This window comes from Balaenoptera ricei, chromosome 9 (assembly GCF_028023285.1).
Source record: "Balaenoptera ricei isolate mBalRic1 chromosome 9, mBalRic1.hap2, whole genome shotgun sequence".
In the NCBI taxonomy this organism is placed as follows: domain Eukaryota; kingdom Metazoa; phylum Chordata; class Mammalia; order Artiodactyla; family Balaenopteridae; genus Balaenoptera; species Balaenoptera ricei.
This window is the reverse complement of record NC_082647.1, coordinates 75399318-75418359: the sequence shown is the minus strand read 5'-3', so window position 1 is coordinate 75418359 and position 19042 is coordinate 75399318. Positions and strand designations below refer to the sequence as shown.

General features: G+C 37.6%; 1 protein-coding gene across 1 annotated transcript in view; it reads right to left on the bottom strand.

Moving 5' to 3' along the window:
* Nucleotides 1-19042, bottom strand: part of DNAH11 (dynein axonemal heavy chain 11) — a 333679-nt gene that overhangs the window by 159589 nt on the left and 155048 nt on the right. The window contains exons 36-42 of the mRNA XM_059933975.1: nt 18668-18806; nt 13862-13954; nt 12443-12637; nt 11538-11615; nt 9124-9256; nt 7011-7138; nt 5593-5741 (exon numbers count right to left, since the gene is read on the bottom strand). Coding sequence (XP_059789958.1) covers nt 5593-5741; nt 7011-7138; nt 9124-9256; nt 11538-11615; nt 12443-12637; nt 13862-13954; nt 18668-18806 — 915 coding nt within the window. The remainder of the gene's footprint in view (nt 1-5592; nt 5742-7010; nt 7139-9123; nt 9257-11537; nt 11616-12442; nt 12638-13861; nt 13955-18667; nt 18807-19042) is intronic.

Sequence of the window (19042 nt, the reverse complement as noted above, 5' to 3'; positions counted from 1 at the left end):
TTGCTGAGCCTGCGCGTCTGGAGCCTGTGCTCCGCAACAAGAGAGGCCACGATAGTGAGAGGCCCGCGCACCGCGATGAAGAGTGGCCCCCACTCTCCGCAACTGGAGAAAGCCCTCGCACAGAAACGAAGACCCAACAGAGCCAAAAATAAATAAATAAATAAAAATTTTAAAAAAAAAGATAATATATACTTAAAAAAAAAAAGTCTACAAATAATAAATGTTGGCTAGGATAGGGAGAAAAGGGAACCCTCCTACACTGTTGGTGGGGATGTAAATTGGTGCAGCCACCATGGAAAACAGTATGGAGGTTTCTCAAAAAAACTAAAAGTAGAATTGCCATATGATCCAGCAATCCCACTCCTGGGCATATATCAGGAAAAAAATATAATTCGAAAAAATACATGCACCCCTGTGTTCATAGCAGCACTATTCACAAGAGCGAAGACATGGAAACAACCTAAATTTTCAATGACAGGTGAATGGATAAAGAAGACATGGTATATATATATACAATGGAATACTACTCAGCTGTTAAAAAAAAGAAAGAAATAATGCCATTTGCAGCAGCAACACGGATGGACCTAGAGATTATTATACTAAGTGAAGTCAGAAAGAGACAAATACCGTATGATATCACTTATATGTGAAATATAAAATATGACACAAATGAACTTATCTATCAATACAAAATAGAAACAGACTCATAGACACAGAGAACAGACTTGTGGTTGCCATGGGGGAGGGATGGATTGGGAGTTTGGGATTGGCAGAGGCAAACTATTATATATATATGTATAACTTAATCACTTTGCTGTATACCTGAAACTAACACAACATTGTAAGTCAACTATATTTCAATAAAGTCAATTTTTAAAAAAGGAGTATTTTCAGCTAAAGTAATAGAGAAAGAAGTATGATCTCAAGTTGTGGCTACCAAAAGTTATCTTCCAGGAATCAGACAAAATTCCAGAAATACTCCTGCGTTTTCCTATCATTATGTACAAGCCATGCGATACACAGTTTGGTAGATCTCACTTTCACTTACGCTCACTTTAAATAATTTTCATAATTTAAATAATTATAAATGAATTTAATTCATTACCTGTTTGTTTTTCCCTTTCCGTGCATTTTATTCTTTTCTACTAGAAAAACTTTTCACTGATCATACTCTTCAGAAATTTTCTTCTAACTCCTGCTTTCTCTATTATCTCAAGATCTCAACAGACGTATGAACTGTCTAGGATTCTTCCAGTAAACTTACTTAGAACTCAGAATTAAAATAGTATTTGATTTCTAGAGCTAGTCACATAATGATGTGATTTTAAGGATGTTGTTTGATCTCATACCTGTAAAATGTGGACATAAAATTATGCTTTTAAATAGCTCAGTGAATTTTAACAAAAATATTCCAAGTAGCTTAAGCAGTAATGGCACTCTATTTAGTCCCACAGAGATACTGTGAACCCCACAGAGATACTATGAACATAGTATTTCATAATCTCTTCTATCCAAAATATCTTATCAGTTTCCATAATATGAATTAAGAAAATATATTTCCTAACTCTGTTCACTGAAGGGTCTAGAAGCAATGACATACCAGTGGCAATGAGCTCTCCTAGCATCCCTATCTTGGATTCTAAATACCACTCCTTATACAAAAAGCAGTCACTTCCAGCTCCTTAGAGAAATGGGTGAAAGAAGCGTAGGGGAAGAAAAGTCTGAGATGAGCCAGAAGCATCTGCGTTAGCCAGAAAGCAAAGTGCTCAAAGATTTAGGAGAACAAGTACAAAAGAACATGCAAGGGGCTGGCTTGAAGGGGGTCCTGCTGGCAAAATTTAGGGCAACTTGAGCATGCAAAAGAATACTGTTGGCAATGAATCATAACGCACTGAACTAAGACAAAAGAAGCCATGAATAGAAAATGACACTCCTCAAAAAGAAAAAAGGAAGGGGGGAAGAGTGAAAAAGAGAGAGCGAAAGGAAGGAAAGGAGGAAGGAGAGTAGAAGGGAAGAAGAGAAAAAGTTCTTTACTAAAAAATGTCACCTAGTATATGGAGACAGAAGGGCTGACCCACTTTGTAACCACCAATGGGTTATTCTTCGAAATGTCTGGCCTGTTCTCTTCAAAACTGTAAATGTCATGAAAGAAAAAGGTGGGTGGATATTTTAGATTAAAGGAGAAAACAGAGATAAGTAGATGCAATGCATGGTCCTTGTTTTGATGCTGGATTTTTTTTAAAAGCTACAGAGGAAATTCCCAGGGTAGCTGGGAAATTTTGAAACATTACTGTTTGTTTTGATAGTATTATATCAAAGATGAATTTCTTAGGTATGTTAATTGAATTATGTTCATATAGGAGAATACCCTAGTTCTTAGGAGAGAGATGCTGAAGTACTTAGGGATGAACTGTCAATGTCTCCAACTTACTTTCAAATAATTCAGCAAAAATAAATAAAAGTAGAAAATATAGGGGACTACCCTGGTGGCGCAGTGGATAAGGCTCTGTGCTTTCAACGCAGGGGGCCCGGGTTCGATCCCTGGCCAGGGAACTAGATGCCACATGCATGCCGCAACCAAGAGTTCACATGCCACGACTAAGGAGCCCACTTGCTGCAACTAAGGAGCCCGCGAGCCACAGCTAAAACCCGGTGCAACCAAATAAATAAATAAATATTAAAAAAATAAAATATATGTCTCTCTCTGCCTGTGAGAGGGAGTGTATGTACAGCCAAAGGAAAGTAAGTTGGGTAAAACCGTAAAAATTGATGACTGCAGGAAAAGAGTGCATAGTTGTACAATGTACTACCTACCACCTTTTCAATTTTTCTATATTTTTGAACACTTTCGAATTAAAAAGTCGGGGAAAACTGAGACAGATACTGGTTTGGGAAATTAGGCTGATAACTACATTGATCTCAGAAGGTAATGAGGGATTAAATGAGTCAATACATGTAAAGCTATCACATTTTTAATATTATGACATTAAAGTAAGGTAATAAATTATCCAATAAATATGGAGTTAAAAAATACACCACCCCCAACTTGAAATAGCCACTTTTTGGTAGTTCATGGAAAGTTTCTGGCAGTAGGAGGTAAAAATATAAAAATATCCTTTACAGAAGATTCCCATTATTTTGGATAATGACCTGGATGGACCCTTTGGTCACACATATGAAAATTAAAACCTACCCATTGATCTTAAATTAAAAAAAAACCTCCATGAAAATAAAATCTAATGGTAAAGAGGGGTTTAACTTTCTCAAGAATGTAAACTGGGTGACTCTTTTGCCAAACTGTGACCTTTGACTTATGAGATAAAAGTCTTTCTTTAAATGGGGATTTAGACCGCTTTTGTTAGCACAAATCTCCATATGTTATTAAAACTGAACTACAGAGACCTTGGGAACTGTGAGATTCACTACTGAAATCAGACCACACCAGTGGGGGTGAGGGGTACAAGACTGCCTCTGCTCTCTATATGGGGGAGTCAAGGGGCACTGGAGATTCTCCGTCAGCTAGCCCCCGATCAACAGAAGCATCCTAGGAGATAGTCAAAATCCTAGCTGGGGAAAGGAGCTATTAGCTCAAGAAGAACTCTCCATTTTAGCCTTTTAAAAATCACTCCCTCCCCTAGCCAATGAAGGTTTACCTTCACAGAAACCTGGCTATGGCTCTACTTGGCTGCTGAGCTAGAGGATGAGACTTTTAGTAAATAAATCAGTACACAGAAAAGTAGCCTGGAGGAGTGCATGAGTCAGGCATCTGGCAGGGAACAGAGGTCATCCTCAAATTAGGATAATAGAGAAGGATCAATAAAAGGACTATTGGCAAAGGTGTGGGCGGAAGCAGGGAAAATGGACAGTAGAGTGCCACGTCATGGGGTGATGGCTGAGAAATGGTTAGAGCACCCGCGGCCGCAGGGACAAGAGAATGAAGGGCTATCAGAACCTGGAAGCAAAGAATCTCATGGAGAGATTTACGAGGACCTGCTGATGAAGGTCACGGTCATCCTGATGTGCTCCTGCAGGGAGGGAGCCAAGGGAATGAATAGCCTGACTTCACTCTCCTTTCTCCCTCTCATTTCCTGCCAGGGCTCCTCATTGGCCAAACCAACCAGAAGCCAGAGGGCAAGGAGCCCACTGATGTGGTCCACACAGGATGGCCACTGGGGGCACAGAGCAGGGTGGAGGGGTAAAGGGAAGATATCTGACACAAGAAGCATGCCAGGCACCAGCACGTGTTCGTGTCCAGAGCTCAGATGTTTCTACAGCACATAGTGGGAATATGAGAGGGGGTGACAAGGGACCACCAGAATGAATTATGGAAAGTGTAAGCATTTGAAGAGTAAGCAAGTGGGCACAATAAACTTGTTCTAAATCAAAGCATCACCACTGTTCATGTATGCATATTATGTGTATACATACAAACACACAAATGTTCACTAAATGATATACTTATATCTATGTGCTCCATATGAGCTATTATTATTACTTATTCACTTAGTCAACAAATATATGTCTTAACACGTGCAAGGTGTAAACAGGGTAATGTCCAAATAAAAATGACAACTGCATACAGGTGCTAATTTAATGATTTTTAAATTAGCTTAATTAGTTAACTTTAAATTTAATTGCTAACATTTTCTTCAAATAATCAAATACATTTTTAGCATTCTTAGAAACCTAAGATTAAAAAAAAAAAATATTCACAAAAACAACAAAGAACCCAAACAACTAGATTAAAAAATAGGCAAAGGACTGAAATGGGCATTTCTCCAAAGAAAATATACAAATGGCCAATAAACACATGAAAAGATGCTCAAATGATTAATCATTAGAAAAATGTAAATCAAAACTGGAATGAGATACCATTCCACACCCATTAGGATGGTTATTATAAAAAATAGAGAAAATAACAAGTATTGGTGGGGTCATGCAGAAATTGGAACTCTTGTGCTCTACTGATGGGAATGTAAAATGGAGTAGCTACTAATGGAAAACAGTATGGCGGTTCCTCAAAAAATGTGAAACAGAATTACCATATGATCTAGCTATTCCGCTTGTACATATATGTATCAAAAATAACTGAAAGCTGGGACTCAAAGAGATTATGCCCGTGTTCACAGAAGTATTATTTTCAACAGTCAAAAGGGAGAAGCAGCCCAAGTATCTACAGAAGGATGAATGGATAAACAATATGAGATATATATATCTCGACCCAATGGAATATCATTCAGCCTTTAAAAGGAAGGACATTCTGGCACCTGCTGTAACATGCATGAACTTTGAAGACATTATGCTCAGTGAAATAAGCCCAGCACAAAAAGACAATTACTATATGATTCAATTTATAAGAAGCACCTAGAGTATTCAAATTCATAGAGAGAAAGTAGAAAGGAGGTGGGGATGCTGGGAGGGCTACTGCTTAGTGCATATGGGGCTTCAGTTTGGGAAGATGCAAAAGGTCTGGAGATGGATGGTAATGATGGTTGTACAACAACGTGAATGTACTCAATGCCACTGAACTTTACACTTAAAAATGGTTAAAATGGTAAATTTTACCACAATTAAAATAAAAGCAATACTCACGGATTCCAGCCTAAATCTTGTGGGTTCACGTATAGAATACCAGCCCTGGAAACAGTAGCTGGGGTTGCTGTCCTTAAGTGATGAACCTCGAAGAGCAGTCTCATAGAGGGAGTGAGAGCTATGCGTTCATTGCTGGCCAAGGTCAGCACCTGGACAGAGCAGCACAGCACAAAAGTGGCCATTTCATTAGGCAGCAAAGGCAAGGCTGCTAACTTTCCAAAACAGCACAAAGTCCTTCCCCCAGGAGAAGTGCCAAAGGCTATGAGCTCACTGCCTGAGTTAGAAATTCAGTCTGAATATATATAGGATGGATAAACAACAGGGTCGTACTGGATATCACAGGGAACTATATTCAGTATCCCGTGATAAACCATCATGGAAAAGAATGTGTATATATATATATATGCATAACTGACTTTGCTGTACAGCAGTAATTAACACAACATTGTAACTCAACTATCCTTCCATTTAAAAAATGCTGTTTGTTTAAAAAACAAAAACAAATAAAAAACAAACAAACAATGAAATGCAGTCTGAATGAAGATCTCAGTTCATCCTCAGGGGAGCTCGCCGACCCCTGAGGAACAAACTTACCAACATGTACTCACTCATGCCAACCTTTAAATAACTGTGGTAATTATTACTAAATATAAGACCCTTGTTTTAAGAGTTGATTACATAAAAAGGCCTGAATGCCATAAAAAATAAACTTTATTTAGAATATGAACTATCACAATTTTAAATTGTCCTATAGAAACTCATGCAAGTATAAGGATCTTAGACCTGTATTTTATGATAGACAATGTGTTGGTTCAGAAAACAGTAATTACTCTTAGGTTAAGGGGGTTACTACTACTATTCTATAGCAATGACAATTAATGATTTCTCTCTCCTGACCCTAACAGTAGACCTTGTGTTGCTTCAATGGTCTCACAGACCTGTAACTTCACCTTTTGTTTTTGCTGGAAATTCTGGATTAACCATGGCAAAATGCTTAGGAATGCATACTCAAATCTGTAGCCATAGGAACTACTTAATTTCAAGAGCTAAATTTAGCCAATTAACATAGGGCACAAACTCATTCTTTTATTATCCAAGTAGTCCATACTTAAAGAGAAGATATAATAATAATTTACCCCTAGCTCTTAGAAAATGGTAAGATGTGGATGAACTAAATCCTTGGATACATATCTAACTCTCTTTAAAGATGGTTAAATTTATAGGCAAGAAAAAATGTATTCCCTTAAATTCTTTAATAGTGAAATTAAGAGAATTACCAGGAAGGTGCCACATCAAAATAGTAATTACATAAAGAATATCAGGTTAATGCCTGAAACTGGTATTAAAGTCAACAAGTGAATGGAACTCAGTACACTCCAGGTGTTACATTTAAGGTTTAGCACTGAGGTATTACTCACCTTGTTATCGTCCATGACAGTATTTAGTGATTCAATCCACATGGGATCAATATCGCCATCCAGCACTATCCATTTTGGTCCATCATGCCTAAGATTTGCTTGTTCTCGCAGAATGGATGAGAATAGACCTATAAGTTAAGAGTAAGCAATCCTAATGTATAATGGAGTTGAGTGCTATTTATTTCTAAAATAGATTTGTCTTATTTTTACTGGAAGCTCTTTTATTCAGTAAGTAAATTTGCTATAAGTTTGTCGCCTCTTTCAGGTGGGCAAACAGCACTACTTTTTGAGCTATCCCTGAGATCTAGACCAATGGGCAAGTTTTACTTCCATGAGAAGGTTCCTTAACTTCTCAGGCTGAGCAACCCCAAATGTCAAATAAAGATGATAGTACCTTCCTTGAAGAACACCTGTGGAGATTAATAGCAGGTGACGTACATGAAACTCAAAACTTACACCAAATGAAAATATTAACCTTTTTCATGCACATATATTCAGTATCTATTTTAGGCCAAATATTAATTTATTCCACCTTTCTCCATTTTTCTATAACATTATTCAAGAGAGATCATTATAAAGCTAAAGTATTCAGAAGTGCAATACATTTCTTTGGGAAATGTGTTCACTGGCATTATAATAAGTTATCATTATCTCACAAGATGTAAAGATAGAAACATTTAAAATCCAGAGTCCTTTTTGCTAAGTATTATGCATGTTTCATGGCACATTTAATAGTTGCTGACTGTTCAAAACTCAAGTATATAATACTATGGTGAAAAAAACTGTTTTGAGGCAGGTATGTGGAAGGTTTTGTTTCCTCTGTGAAGGATTTTGTGCAAAGATAAGTGATAGTCTATAGTAGAACCTGCTACCATAATTCATAAAAAAGCCAGCAACCTTTTCTAATGGACACTAATTTGAAAGGCTTCTACATATTTTCAGCATAAACGGATATTATTCCCTTTCTGCCACAGTCTTTAAAAAAAAAAAAAGAAAGCCTAAGAGAGCAAATTTTGACTGTCCCACAAATTAAGGAAGCAGGGTGTACATGATACTAGGATGGAGAATGACGAGGTCTGCTCCTTTGATAGGGTCATCAGGGAAGTCTTCTCTGATGCGATATTTGACCAGACATTCCAGTAACATAAGGGAACAAGCCATGCAGGTATCTCCAGTGTTGCAGATGGTGGGAATACCAAGTGCAAAGGCCCGTGACAGGAAGATGCTTGGCGGGTTCAGAGAAGAGCAAGGAGGCCCGAGTGTACATGCAGGTGAAAGGCAGAGAATAGGAAATGAGATCAGAGATGGGGAAGAGGGACTCAATCACATAGAACCTTGTAGGCCTTGGATAAAGGTTGGATTCTAACGGTGATGAAACACACTGGAAACTGCAAGCAGAGAACTAACATTCTGAAGACCGCCCTCTGTCTGCTGCATGGAAAATGAATTAATGGAGACCCGTGAGGTGCGACACCGCAAATACAGGCAAGAGGTGCTGGTGGCTTGGACTCATGTGGGAGCTGCAGAGAAGGTGAGAAGTACGGGAATACAATACGTATGTTAAAGGTAAGTAAGGCCTATAGGATTTGCTGTGAGGTTAAATGTAGGGTGTGAATGTGGGAAAGGACTCAAGGATGATGTCTAGATTAGTGCATTTACGGAAATGAGAATGTTAAAAGTGATTTTAACAAAGGAATCTGCTTGTCCACAAAAGCTTTCAGGGCAAGAAACATGTCCCACTGACTTTTGCCCTGGAACCTAGAATAGCACATGCCTGAAACTCAGTATCTTGTATCAGGTACTTTATAAATGTTCCCTGAGGCATTGGTGTTGACTTCTCTGCTGGTTTACAGAGAGCCCTGACATAACTGATGGGGGATAAAATACACAGCTCTGAGCACAAATCTGCTGAATGCTAATCGACCACTTAATCAAATCTAGTTTTAATTTATAGGTTATAAATGCTGTTGTGAGCTGCTGTATTTCCAATAATGCCAACCCATAAACAGTAAATCTACAACCATGACTAAAATTGGCTTGAACTGAGAAATGATTTTCTGGATTAAAAAAAAAAAGAAAATTTTAGCACTTCAAAAGGGGAAATACTACTTGCCATCTTTCCATTCTCGGGTAGCATGATGTATGAAACCAAAGAGTTCATCTGTTGTCACAGCTTTGGGGTTTAAGTCATTCCAAATGGGTTTCTGTTTCATGTTAACATATGTTCGGTTCAGTGTTCTCAAAATCTGAAAAAGAAAGAAGGAAAAACGCTAAGAAAATTAATACTAATGTAAGCCAAATGGGAAGCAAAAGATTTCTGAAGGGTTTTCCTTAGGCATTATATGTTCCTAGATATTCTGTGTATATTGAAAATGGGAAAAAATTTACATGTGCACATTTTCATTCACATCTTGAAAAATTTAATCCCACAATCCCTGAGGATCAGTTCACCTGATTCTGTCAAGAGAAAGTCACTATCAACTGAGATTTTTAACCATGTGTGCAAAGTAAAGGACTATATGTAAATGTGCTCCTGTACATGTTATTAAAATCCACTCTGCCTGTATTATTTAGATTGTTCTTAAAATTTAGCCTGCATCCAAAGTGCTTAGAGGGTATTAAAACAGACTAATGGACCCGATCTCAGAGTTTCTAATTTAGCAGGTCTTGCGCAGGACTGATTTGAGTTCTAAGAAGGTCCCAGGTGATGCTTAGGATGCTGGTCTAGACATGCTTTGAGACCTAGCGACCTAGAACAATAGTTCTCAAGAGGAGATCATCTTGACTTGGGGGAAGAGGACGTGCTACTGGGCATCTCGTGGGCAGAGGCCAGGGGTGCTGCTCAACATCCTGCAGTGAAAGAGCAGCCCCCAGGACAAAGAGTTATCTGGTACAGATGTCAATAGTGCTGAGGTTGAGAAGCCCTGTTCTAGGTAACTGAGGAAAAGAAGCCTTGGTGATAAGAATTCACAGGATAGGACCTCTCTGGAGGGTCCAGTGGTTAAGACTCTGCGCTTCCACTGCAGGGGCACAGGTTCTATCCCTGGTTGGGGAACTAAGATCCCGCATGCCACACAGCACGGCCAATAAGGAAACAAAGATAAAAAATAAATTTAAAAAGTGTAAAAAATTAAATAAAAAGAATTCTCAGGATAGGTGCTTAATACATGTCTATTTAATTAATCGACACTTTAACCCAAATATCCGCCCAACTATCCTTTCTGCTTTCTCTGAAAAGCCATGGCTTTTATTTTAGATATAATCATCCTGATCTCCTCTCACAGGGGTTTAAAGGACTGATAAACAATTGCCAAATACTTTAGAATAATCAGTTGCTAAATAACATGGCCCAAGCTTTGGTGCTCCAGTTCTATAAGCTTAAGCAAAGGTTGAATAGAATGGAATCAATGAAGACTAGATGAAAGAAATTGAATGTCTTAGAAATATTAAGCTTCTATTTTTAGAAACCATTAATCTACTGAAAATTATAGAATTCAATTTTATCCTTCCTTGCACCATGGCTCACATCTGAAACTTACTTTAACAAAATAATTACAGGTCTATCAGTTATCTACTTTACAATTTCAATGACTACATTTTTCAGTAGAAAAAGCCCTATACAGGGCTTCCTTTTACACGTATTCCACTTTGGGCTCTGACCTAAATACTGGCAAGTTCTATAGACACCCATGCTCTAAAGTCTCATATGCCCATTCTGCTTATTTTTAGTTGCTGGTTACTAAATATGTTTATACCCAAGCACCCTCAGTTAAAATGCATGCAGTTCTGCATATACTGTCTGCCAAGCAAGAAAATAAGTATGTTGCCAGGACTGTCAGTAAGACCAAACAAAATCAAGCAGTGAACTAAAAATGGGGATAATAACACCCATGGCCTATCATCGTTGTGCAGAGTAAATCACACATAATGCACCTAGCGGAGTACATAATAAGTACTTCAAAAATGTGGTTTTTGCTTCCTCCCTTTCTTTTCAAGTTTTGTTTTGGCCCTATAGAGGGCTATATTTCTGGGAGAGTATTGAAGAAAACTATTTGGGTGTTTCTTAATGATATGGGGAGGAGACACTAAGATAACTTGGGAAATATAAGAAAATAGTTTTGATCAATGTGGGTAGGGCCACACCAATCCTATAAGCCAGGTATCTTATTCTAGAGTCTCTCAATATGTTTACTTTGGATAAAAGAATTCAGGTATATTATTGAAAGATGCATAGAGCAGGATGGCATGCATCTAAGTTAGTGAATAGGATGCTATCTCACATGGAAAGCCCAATCTTCCCTCAGTTGACTTATTTGAATTCAATGTTCTACTAACTCCTCTCTCCCTGCTCCCAGTATAAAGGGAGAGGGTCAAGTGATCAAATAGCAATGTTAGAGTCTCGGATCCTAACTCAAAATTATGAGCAACTTCACTGAAGGGAACTCTCAAATAGAAGTGAATGTAGGTCTCCCACCCCGCGTAATTTTGTTCCTTTCACGGCTGGAAGCTAACAGGTGTTGACTATACCTTGCTCTTTCCCGTGCCTGCGTTTCCAACGACAAAGACAGAGTGTCGCAAGGCCAACAGCTCCTCAAGCTGGACCACCTGCAGACCAAACAGCCACACACTAGTTTCCTTTAATGAGTATGTGATTTAAAAAAAAATCTGCCCATTTTCACCCAGTTCTTTCCTTACAACGTGAGCCAGCCCCCACTGACAGCATTATATTCCTGGAAAGTTAGAAAAGATGACAAGGGCAAAGTATAGTTGCTCCCAGATCTCTCAACGTAGAGTATGGGGATGAGGATGAAGAAAAACCATTACTCGGTGAGTCAGTGACACAGGCAGAAGTGAAGTACAGAGGTACTTGGTACATGGCAGGGGTTAGTTACAAAAATCAATGACTCTTCATGAAGTGTGACCAGAAACAGCATACGGCCAACATCATCTACAACTGCCTAATGACTTATATCCTTTGAAATATCTATAACAGATAATCTGTATGTATTTTAACATCCATGTATTCACTACACCCCAAATGAGTGAGCATATGCACAAGCCTTTGATAACTCAGGTGATATCATACGTTTCTCCCCCATTACAAGCATGTGCTAATGACTTTCTTTCCAACTTTCTCTAAGATGGAGAGAAAAGAGAGCAAAATTAATTTTTGGTGCACATCACCAAGAAGAACCAAGGAGTTTTATAAACTAATGAAAAGTCTGCTTACATTGAAAACCATGACTTACCCTCTCTGTGTTTTCACCTTCTCACAGAATGGGACTAATATTAGAATGCTTTGATGTATATATTAAGAGCATCTTAAGGTCAGTGTAATATGTAAGTTAATGTTTTGGTCGAGTATCACTCAACCACAGTTATTGTCAATACACCTCCCAAGGGCTGCCATGACAAGGAAATGATCCTTTTACTTTGAGGATGAAGCTTTCCTCGGGCTGCAGGCGGAGCTCCACGGTGGACTGCCTGACCATCTGTTCAAAGTGGGGCACTCTCCTCCGGGGCACATCCAGGGCTGGAAACAGGTCACCAACCAGGCCCAAAAACACAGGGATGTCATCAGTCACTATTTTAGGCATATTGAAGTCCCTTAATGCTCTCATGAGTACCTAGAAAGGAAAAGAGAAAACATTTCATAAAAAAGCCAATACAAGGTCTAACAAACACCTAAACAGCTAAAGATGTAATAATGAGATAGACACTGTTCTCTATTAGAATGGCATTCTATCTACAGGGAGGGTCACTGCTTACAAGGTCATATATCAGAACAGCAGAAAGCTCTGCTGATACCATGGATAACCTCAGACTAAAACCAACAAAGAGGCCCTGTTCCTCCCTGGATAATGTTTTGATCTTAAGGAAGGGTCTGAGGTACTTCTCTCTGTAATCTTCAAACTCCAGGATGTAAATTAACCAAGCCCATGAGACTGTTTTGTCCAAAATACTCTAAGAATCTCAGAATGATAAACTCAACCCATTTTTAGTTTGGGTTTTTGTTCTATTTTGGCTGAAAACCAAAGAGGGCTTAGATTTTAAAAGCAGTAACTTGAACATCAGAGTGACTTTTGCAGAAAGAGGTAAATGCATGAAATCTTGACCCAATCATGAATTGTGACTCAGAGGAAGAGAGAGAAAGATTGGAAAAGAGAGGTAGAAAATCACATGATAAATATCCCTTAACATGTAAAGAAACTCACAGGAATAGACCTTTTTCAAAATCTCAAGCCATACTGCATCTTCACACAGGCTGTATATCCATTACTCTCACTACTTGTTTAATAGAGAAAAATGCACGATGTGGGTGCTATTGTTTTTCCCCATGAAGGATAGTGAGTGGAACATTCCCCTAGTAGCTCTAAATAACCAACTAAATATATCATTGGTGTTAGGTGAGCATCCCCTATGTTGCTTTCTTTAAACATATCTCACATCCCATGAAATGGACATACTTTCTTCCATTAGATTATGTCTTCATGGACTTTTTCAGGATTAATATCCCAATTCAATCAGATTTTCTAAATGTTCCTCAGAGAAAATCAAACATTGATTACTAAGTTATTTATGATCGCCAAAATACTTTTTGTGGCTGGTATTTCAGAAGCACTTATAAAATCACATTTTCTTTCATATATTCATATCCTTTTACTCAAGAATACTTGTGGTCTTTTATAACATAAGAAATGCCAGTCCTCAAAATATCCTGTATTAAAAATAGATGTGATGCTTTTTAAAAAGTCGTGCTATGTATGACCCACCATCCAGATATATATACTTTTATTTGTACAAAGCCATTTAGCTATTCACTCAACAAAATCATATTAGCATTGCAGTACCTGATCTTCAGGTCTATTTTTATCTCCTCGTTTCAGGGAGCCAGCTACAACCAAGACAGATTTAATAGCACGAAGTCCCCAATCATAATGATCCTAAAATCAAAACACAGATATATTTTTTCAAAAATTTTATGAGGGAATCAGATTCTCATTCCGGAAGTAAAAGCCAAAAGCTAAAAGAAAGGAGTTCAGATAAATATGTGCCTTAATGCTGTAAAATAATATTCTCCTCCCCTCCTTGAAATTGTAAAAACTGTGTCCCTTCAGCGTCCTGCTTCTTTTGCCTGATTCTCCACCTCTGTCAGCAAATCTCTTCTTTCCATAGCGTTTACTTGCAGTATTTGCCCAAGGCTCCATCCGCCTTCCTCCCTCTGTTCTCTCAGTAAGCCTGCCAACTCAGGGCTTCAATTACTCCAGTGTTTTCACTCCCAACCACAAGCACACTCCTCTTGTTCTCCATCGGCAGCCCTGCTATTCCACGCATTCCCAGCCCTGGATCTCTAATTTCCCTCATTACTCTTTTTTTTAATTTTATTTTTAATTTTTATTGGAGTATAGTTGATTTACAATGTTGTGTTAGTTTCAGGTGTACAGCAAAGTGAATCAGTTACACATATACATATATCCACTCTTTTTTAGATTCTTTTCCCGTACAGGTCATTACAGAGTATTGAGTAGAGTTGCCTGTGCTATACAGTAGGTCCTTATTAGTTATCTATTTTATATATAGTAGTGTGTATATGTCAATCCCAATCTCCCAACTGATCCTTCCCCCACCCCTTACCCCCTGGTAATGATATCATATGATACTGCTTATGTGTGGAATCTAAAAAGAGGGTACAAATGAACTTATCTACAAAACAGAAATAGAGTTACAGATGTAGAAAATAATCACTGAACTTTAATAATCCAGTTTTGACTGTATTAAGTGCCAACATCCAGGCTGGAGCATCTGAGTGATTAAGAAGTGGAATCTACAAAAAGGGGTACAAATGAACTTATCTACAAAACATAAACAGAGTCACAGATGTAGAAAACAAACTTATGGTTACCAGGGGGTAAGCGGGGGAGGGAAAAATTGGGAGATTGGTATTGATATATACACACTACTTTATATAAAATAGATAACTAATAAGGACCTACTGTATAGCACAAGGAACTCTACCCAGTACTCTGTAATGGCCGATATGGGAAAGAATCTAAAAAAGAGTGGATATTTGTATATGTATGACAGGTTCACTTTGCTGTACACTTGAAACTAACACAACATTATAAATCAACTATACCCCATAAAAATTTAAAAAAAAAGTTCAGTGATTAAACCAATACCTCTTTGAGACTTCCACATTACCCCTACAAAAGATTCCTTCACAGGCTCCAAGCTCCTGGAGCACAAACCCCATGCTGATTTTTTGCCTTCTAGGTCCTAGCACAGCACACAGAACAGGGCAGGGGGCTCAAGAAAAATACACTGTATTAGCTGACTGACTGTATGTGACCCACCTTCTCTCCTTTGTCTTCTATCTACAATCCACATAGTAACAACCCTTCTCTCAATGTCTCCCAGCTGTGCGTGTGGGAAAGTCACTTAACCTCTCCAAGCCCTACTATCATCATCTATAAAAAGGTAGATTAAAGTATCCACCCACTTCACAAGGTTGTTGAAGTAAAATGAGTTAATGCTTTGTAAGCAGTGAAGCAACACATATAAATGTATATGCTTTTCAGTACATTAATAGATAATAAAATCAATTTAGTGGGTCTTAACCATCATTTTTGTTGGTACTAAAATAGAACAGAATGGAATGAAAAATACCAGGGTGCACTGCAAATAAGGGTAAGAAGTGTTTGGTGAAGATTTTTGTTTCAGTTGTGCTTGGGTGCGTGTGTGTATGCATGTATGTGTATACGCATGTATGTATATATTGAGTCTCAACAGAGAGGTATTTTTTTACTGTGGGTCATGGTAAAAATCATTTGAAAGCCAATGATATACAAAGAAGACTAGGGCTTGAAAAGAGGGAAAGAGAGGGGAAAGACGAGGCCAGGGAGATTGGAGAGGGGCTAAGTCATCGTAGTAACACTATTAAAGGAGAGGATGTACAAAAAGACACATACACCCCAATGTTCATTGCAGCACTATTTACAATAGCCAAGTCATGGAAGCAACCCAAAGGTCCATCGACAGACGAACGGATAAAGAAGATATGGTACATACATACAATGGAATACTACTCAGCCATAAAAAAAGAATGGCATAATGCCATTTGCAGCAATATGAATGGACCTACAGATTATCATTCTAAGTGAAGTCAGATAGAGAAAGACAAATATCGCAGGATATCACTTATATGTGCAATCTAAAATATGACACAAATAAACTTATTTACAAAACAGAAACAGACTTACAGACATAGAAAACAAACTTATGGTTACCAAAGGGGAAAAGGAGGTGGAGAGGGATAAATTTGGAGTTTGGGATTAGCAAATACAAACTACCATATATCAAATAGATAAACAACAAGGTCCTACTGTATAGCACAGGGAACTATATTCAATATCCTGTAATAACCGATAAGGGAAAAGAATATGAAAAAGATTATATATGTATGTGTGTGTATATAACAATCACTTTTCTGTACACCAGAAACTAACACAGCATTGTAAATCAACTATACTTCAATTAAAAAAAAAACAAAAAGATGACTTGGTGACACTCCTAGACATTTAAACAGTGCAAACAACTGCTAACATAATCTTCACCATTTTCATCAGGTTATTCCTTTGGTCAAAAATGTCCACTGATTCTTCTCAAATCCATTCTTACAGCTTAGAAAACTACCAGTGGATTGTGTTCCTAACTCAGCTTTTCTGTCCGGGACAAATTTCTTTCCCCTCATCTCATCTCTGACACTTCTGTTGAGTTGGAGAACCCTTTCCTCAACTACCCTACCCCTCGCACCCTCTCCCTCCTGTAAGTGATTACAGATGTCCTAGAAAGGGTTAGAAAGGACTGGATTTAAATCTTGCTCCTACCACTTATTAGTTGGGAACTTTGGATAGGTTATTTACTCAGTTTCCTCACCTGTAAAATGGAACGAATAAGACCAAATTCATAGTATTTTTGTCAAGATAAAAAGCTAACACATGGTCCCTGTTCAGTAAATGTTGGTTCCTTTCCTCCTTGAAACTATGATAATCTTTTCATCCTCCATTTCCTTCTAATTTTTATTGCATGTAAATTAAATCTCCTACATAGGTTCTTTGAAGTCAGAAATCTAAGTGTCTGCTTCATTTGTTCTGTGTTTACCCCGTTCATCGTTGTCAGCAATAACTATATTACTTGAATACAGTAAATGCTTACTAAATGTTTAAGTATTAGTACTGGGAATGGGGTATGGTTGCAACTCCATGTATCCTGGGTCCAGTAACACTTTTTTCTTCTGATGTTTTCCCATTATAAAATTAAAAGGGGCTCATTGAAAAAAATTAAAAGGATATCACAAACAAGAATAAGGAAAAAAAATTTTAAATACTCACAATCTTAGTACCCAGAAACAAATGTTAAAAATCACAATGTATTTTCCAGTCACTTTATATGTATATAAAACACACAGTGTAATATAAAATATATCGAATAAAACATGCAAATTGTAGATCACGTCGACAGCTCGCTGTACTGTTTTTTGCATATAACATTGTCACAAGCATTTTTCCACATTATCAAATTCGATATGTTTTACCCCAGAATGTAAATTCACAGTTGTTAAAATGACAATATGAATTTGCCTCTCAGATTCCAAATTTCACCCCAACAAAGGGTAATTTAAAATGAGTACATCTGGCAGTACAGGTAATTGAGTGGTTCTAGCTGTGATATTTTAATACTTTCATCCTGGAACAACTGCAAGATAATGTCACCAGGAATTAACAAGAGGTCACCAAAAGAATGAAGTCAAAGGTGACCACAAAGCTAAATTTAAAAACAGTGATGCTGATATAGATGGCATTTTTTGTGGCCCACCAGCAGCTTCAATGAAACAGCAAGAAGGTAGTGACTGGAGAGTAATGCATTTATTAATTTGGCCCATTTCAGAAACAAAGGAAGTGTAGAGCAAAAATAAACACAAACAAGAACGCCAAGTCTACCTTCAAATAAAGAATTACCAACAACACGAGAAAATCTTTCATTTAGCATTTCTCAAGGGTTCTTCAGAAAATCAGCTTTCCCTGGCTCTTATGAACACTCCTGCCATCTCTCCCTGGAAAATAATATTCCCACCAGGAAAAGGAGGCATCATAAAATTCATATCTAATTACAGCAGTGATAACATTTAAAGAAAATCACATAGCCCATTGATAAAAGCTGTATAAAGTACAAATAAAGCCTTCAACTTAAAATGTCTCAAGTTTTTTTTTTGTTTTTTGTTTTTTTTTTAACAACCTTTATATGTGCTCTACATTATTGGCTCCAAGTTGAAGATGAGGAAATTGAGGCACTTAGGGACTAAAGCCACATCCTTTTTAGCACAAGGAGTATATATATATTTTTTCTTTTCTTTTTCTTTTGAAATTTTGAATTTTATTTTATTTATTTTTTTATACAACAGGTTCTTATTAGTCTTATTTTAATTTCAAAAAAAATGAAGAATTGTAAAATACAGATTTTCAAAATTTTGTGGAAAATATAAAATTACTCCTAAATGTCTAACTGTAATTTGAGTGATAAATTACCCAGTGTCCATATTTCAGAAGCTGTTTTAATGGGGTGTAAAAACCCAGAAAAAGTAACATAATACCCCTCACCTGCTTGGACAGCAGCTCCTTGCAGAGCGTGTACAATGTAATAAACTTGCGGGCTAGTGAGCGTGCATCCACAAAACCTTCAGCAACTAACAGGATTTCACAGATTAGCTCGATGTCAGGGGCCACCATGGCACAGGGTCTACAAAGTAAATATGCAATTTTGTTTTAAAATGTGATAAGGTAATAAGTACAAATTGCTGAAACCAAGTGATTAATGTATACCAGCATTCTAACCGTTCCCAAGCAGGTCACAATTACCTCTGTCAATCATAGCTAACGAGACCCTTCACGTCAACTAAAAAATGCCCAGGAGTTACTCGACACATAGAAAAAGGTGGAAAATCTGCAAATGGCAGAAGCACGGGTGTAGGAGCT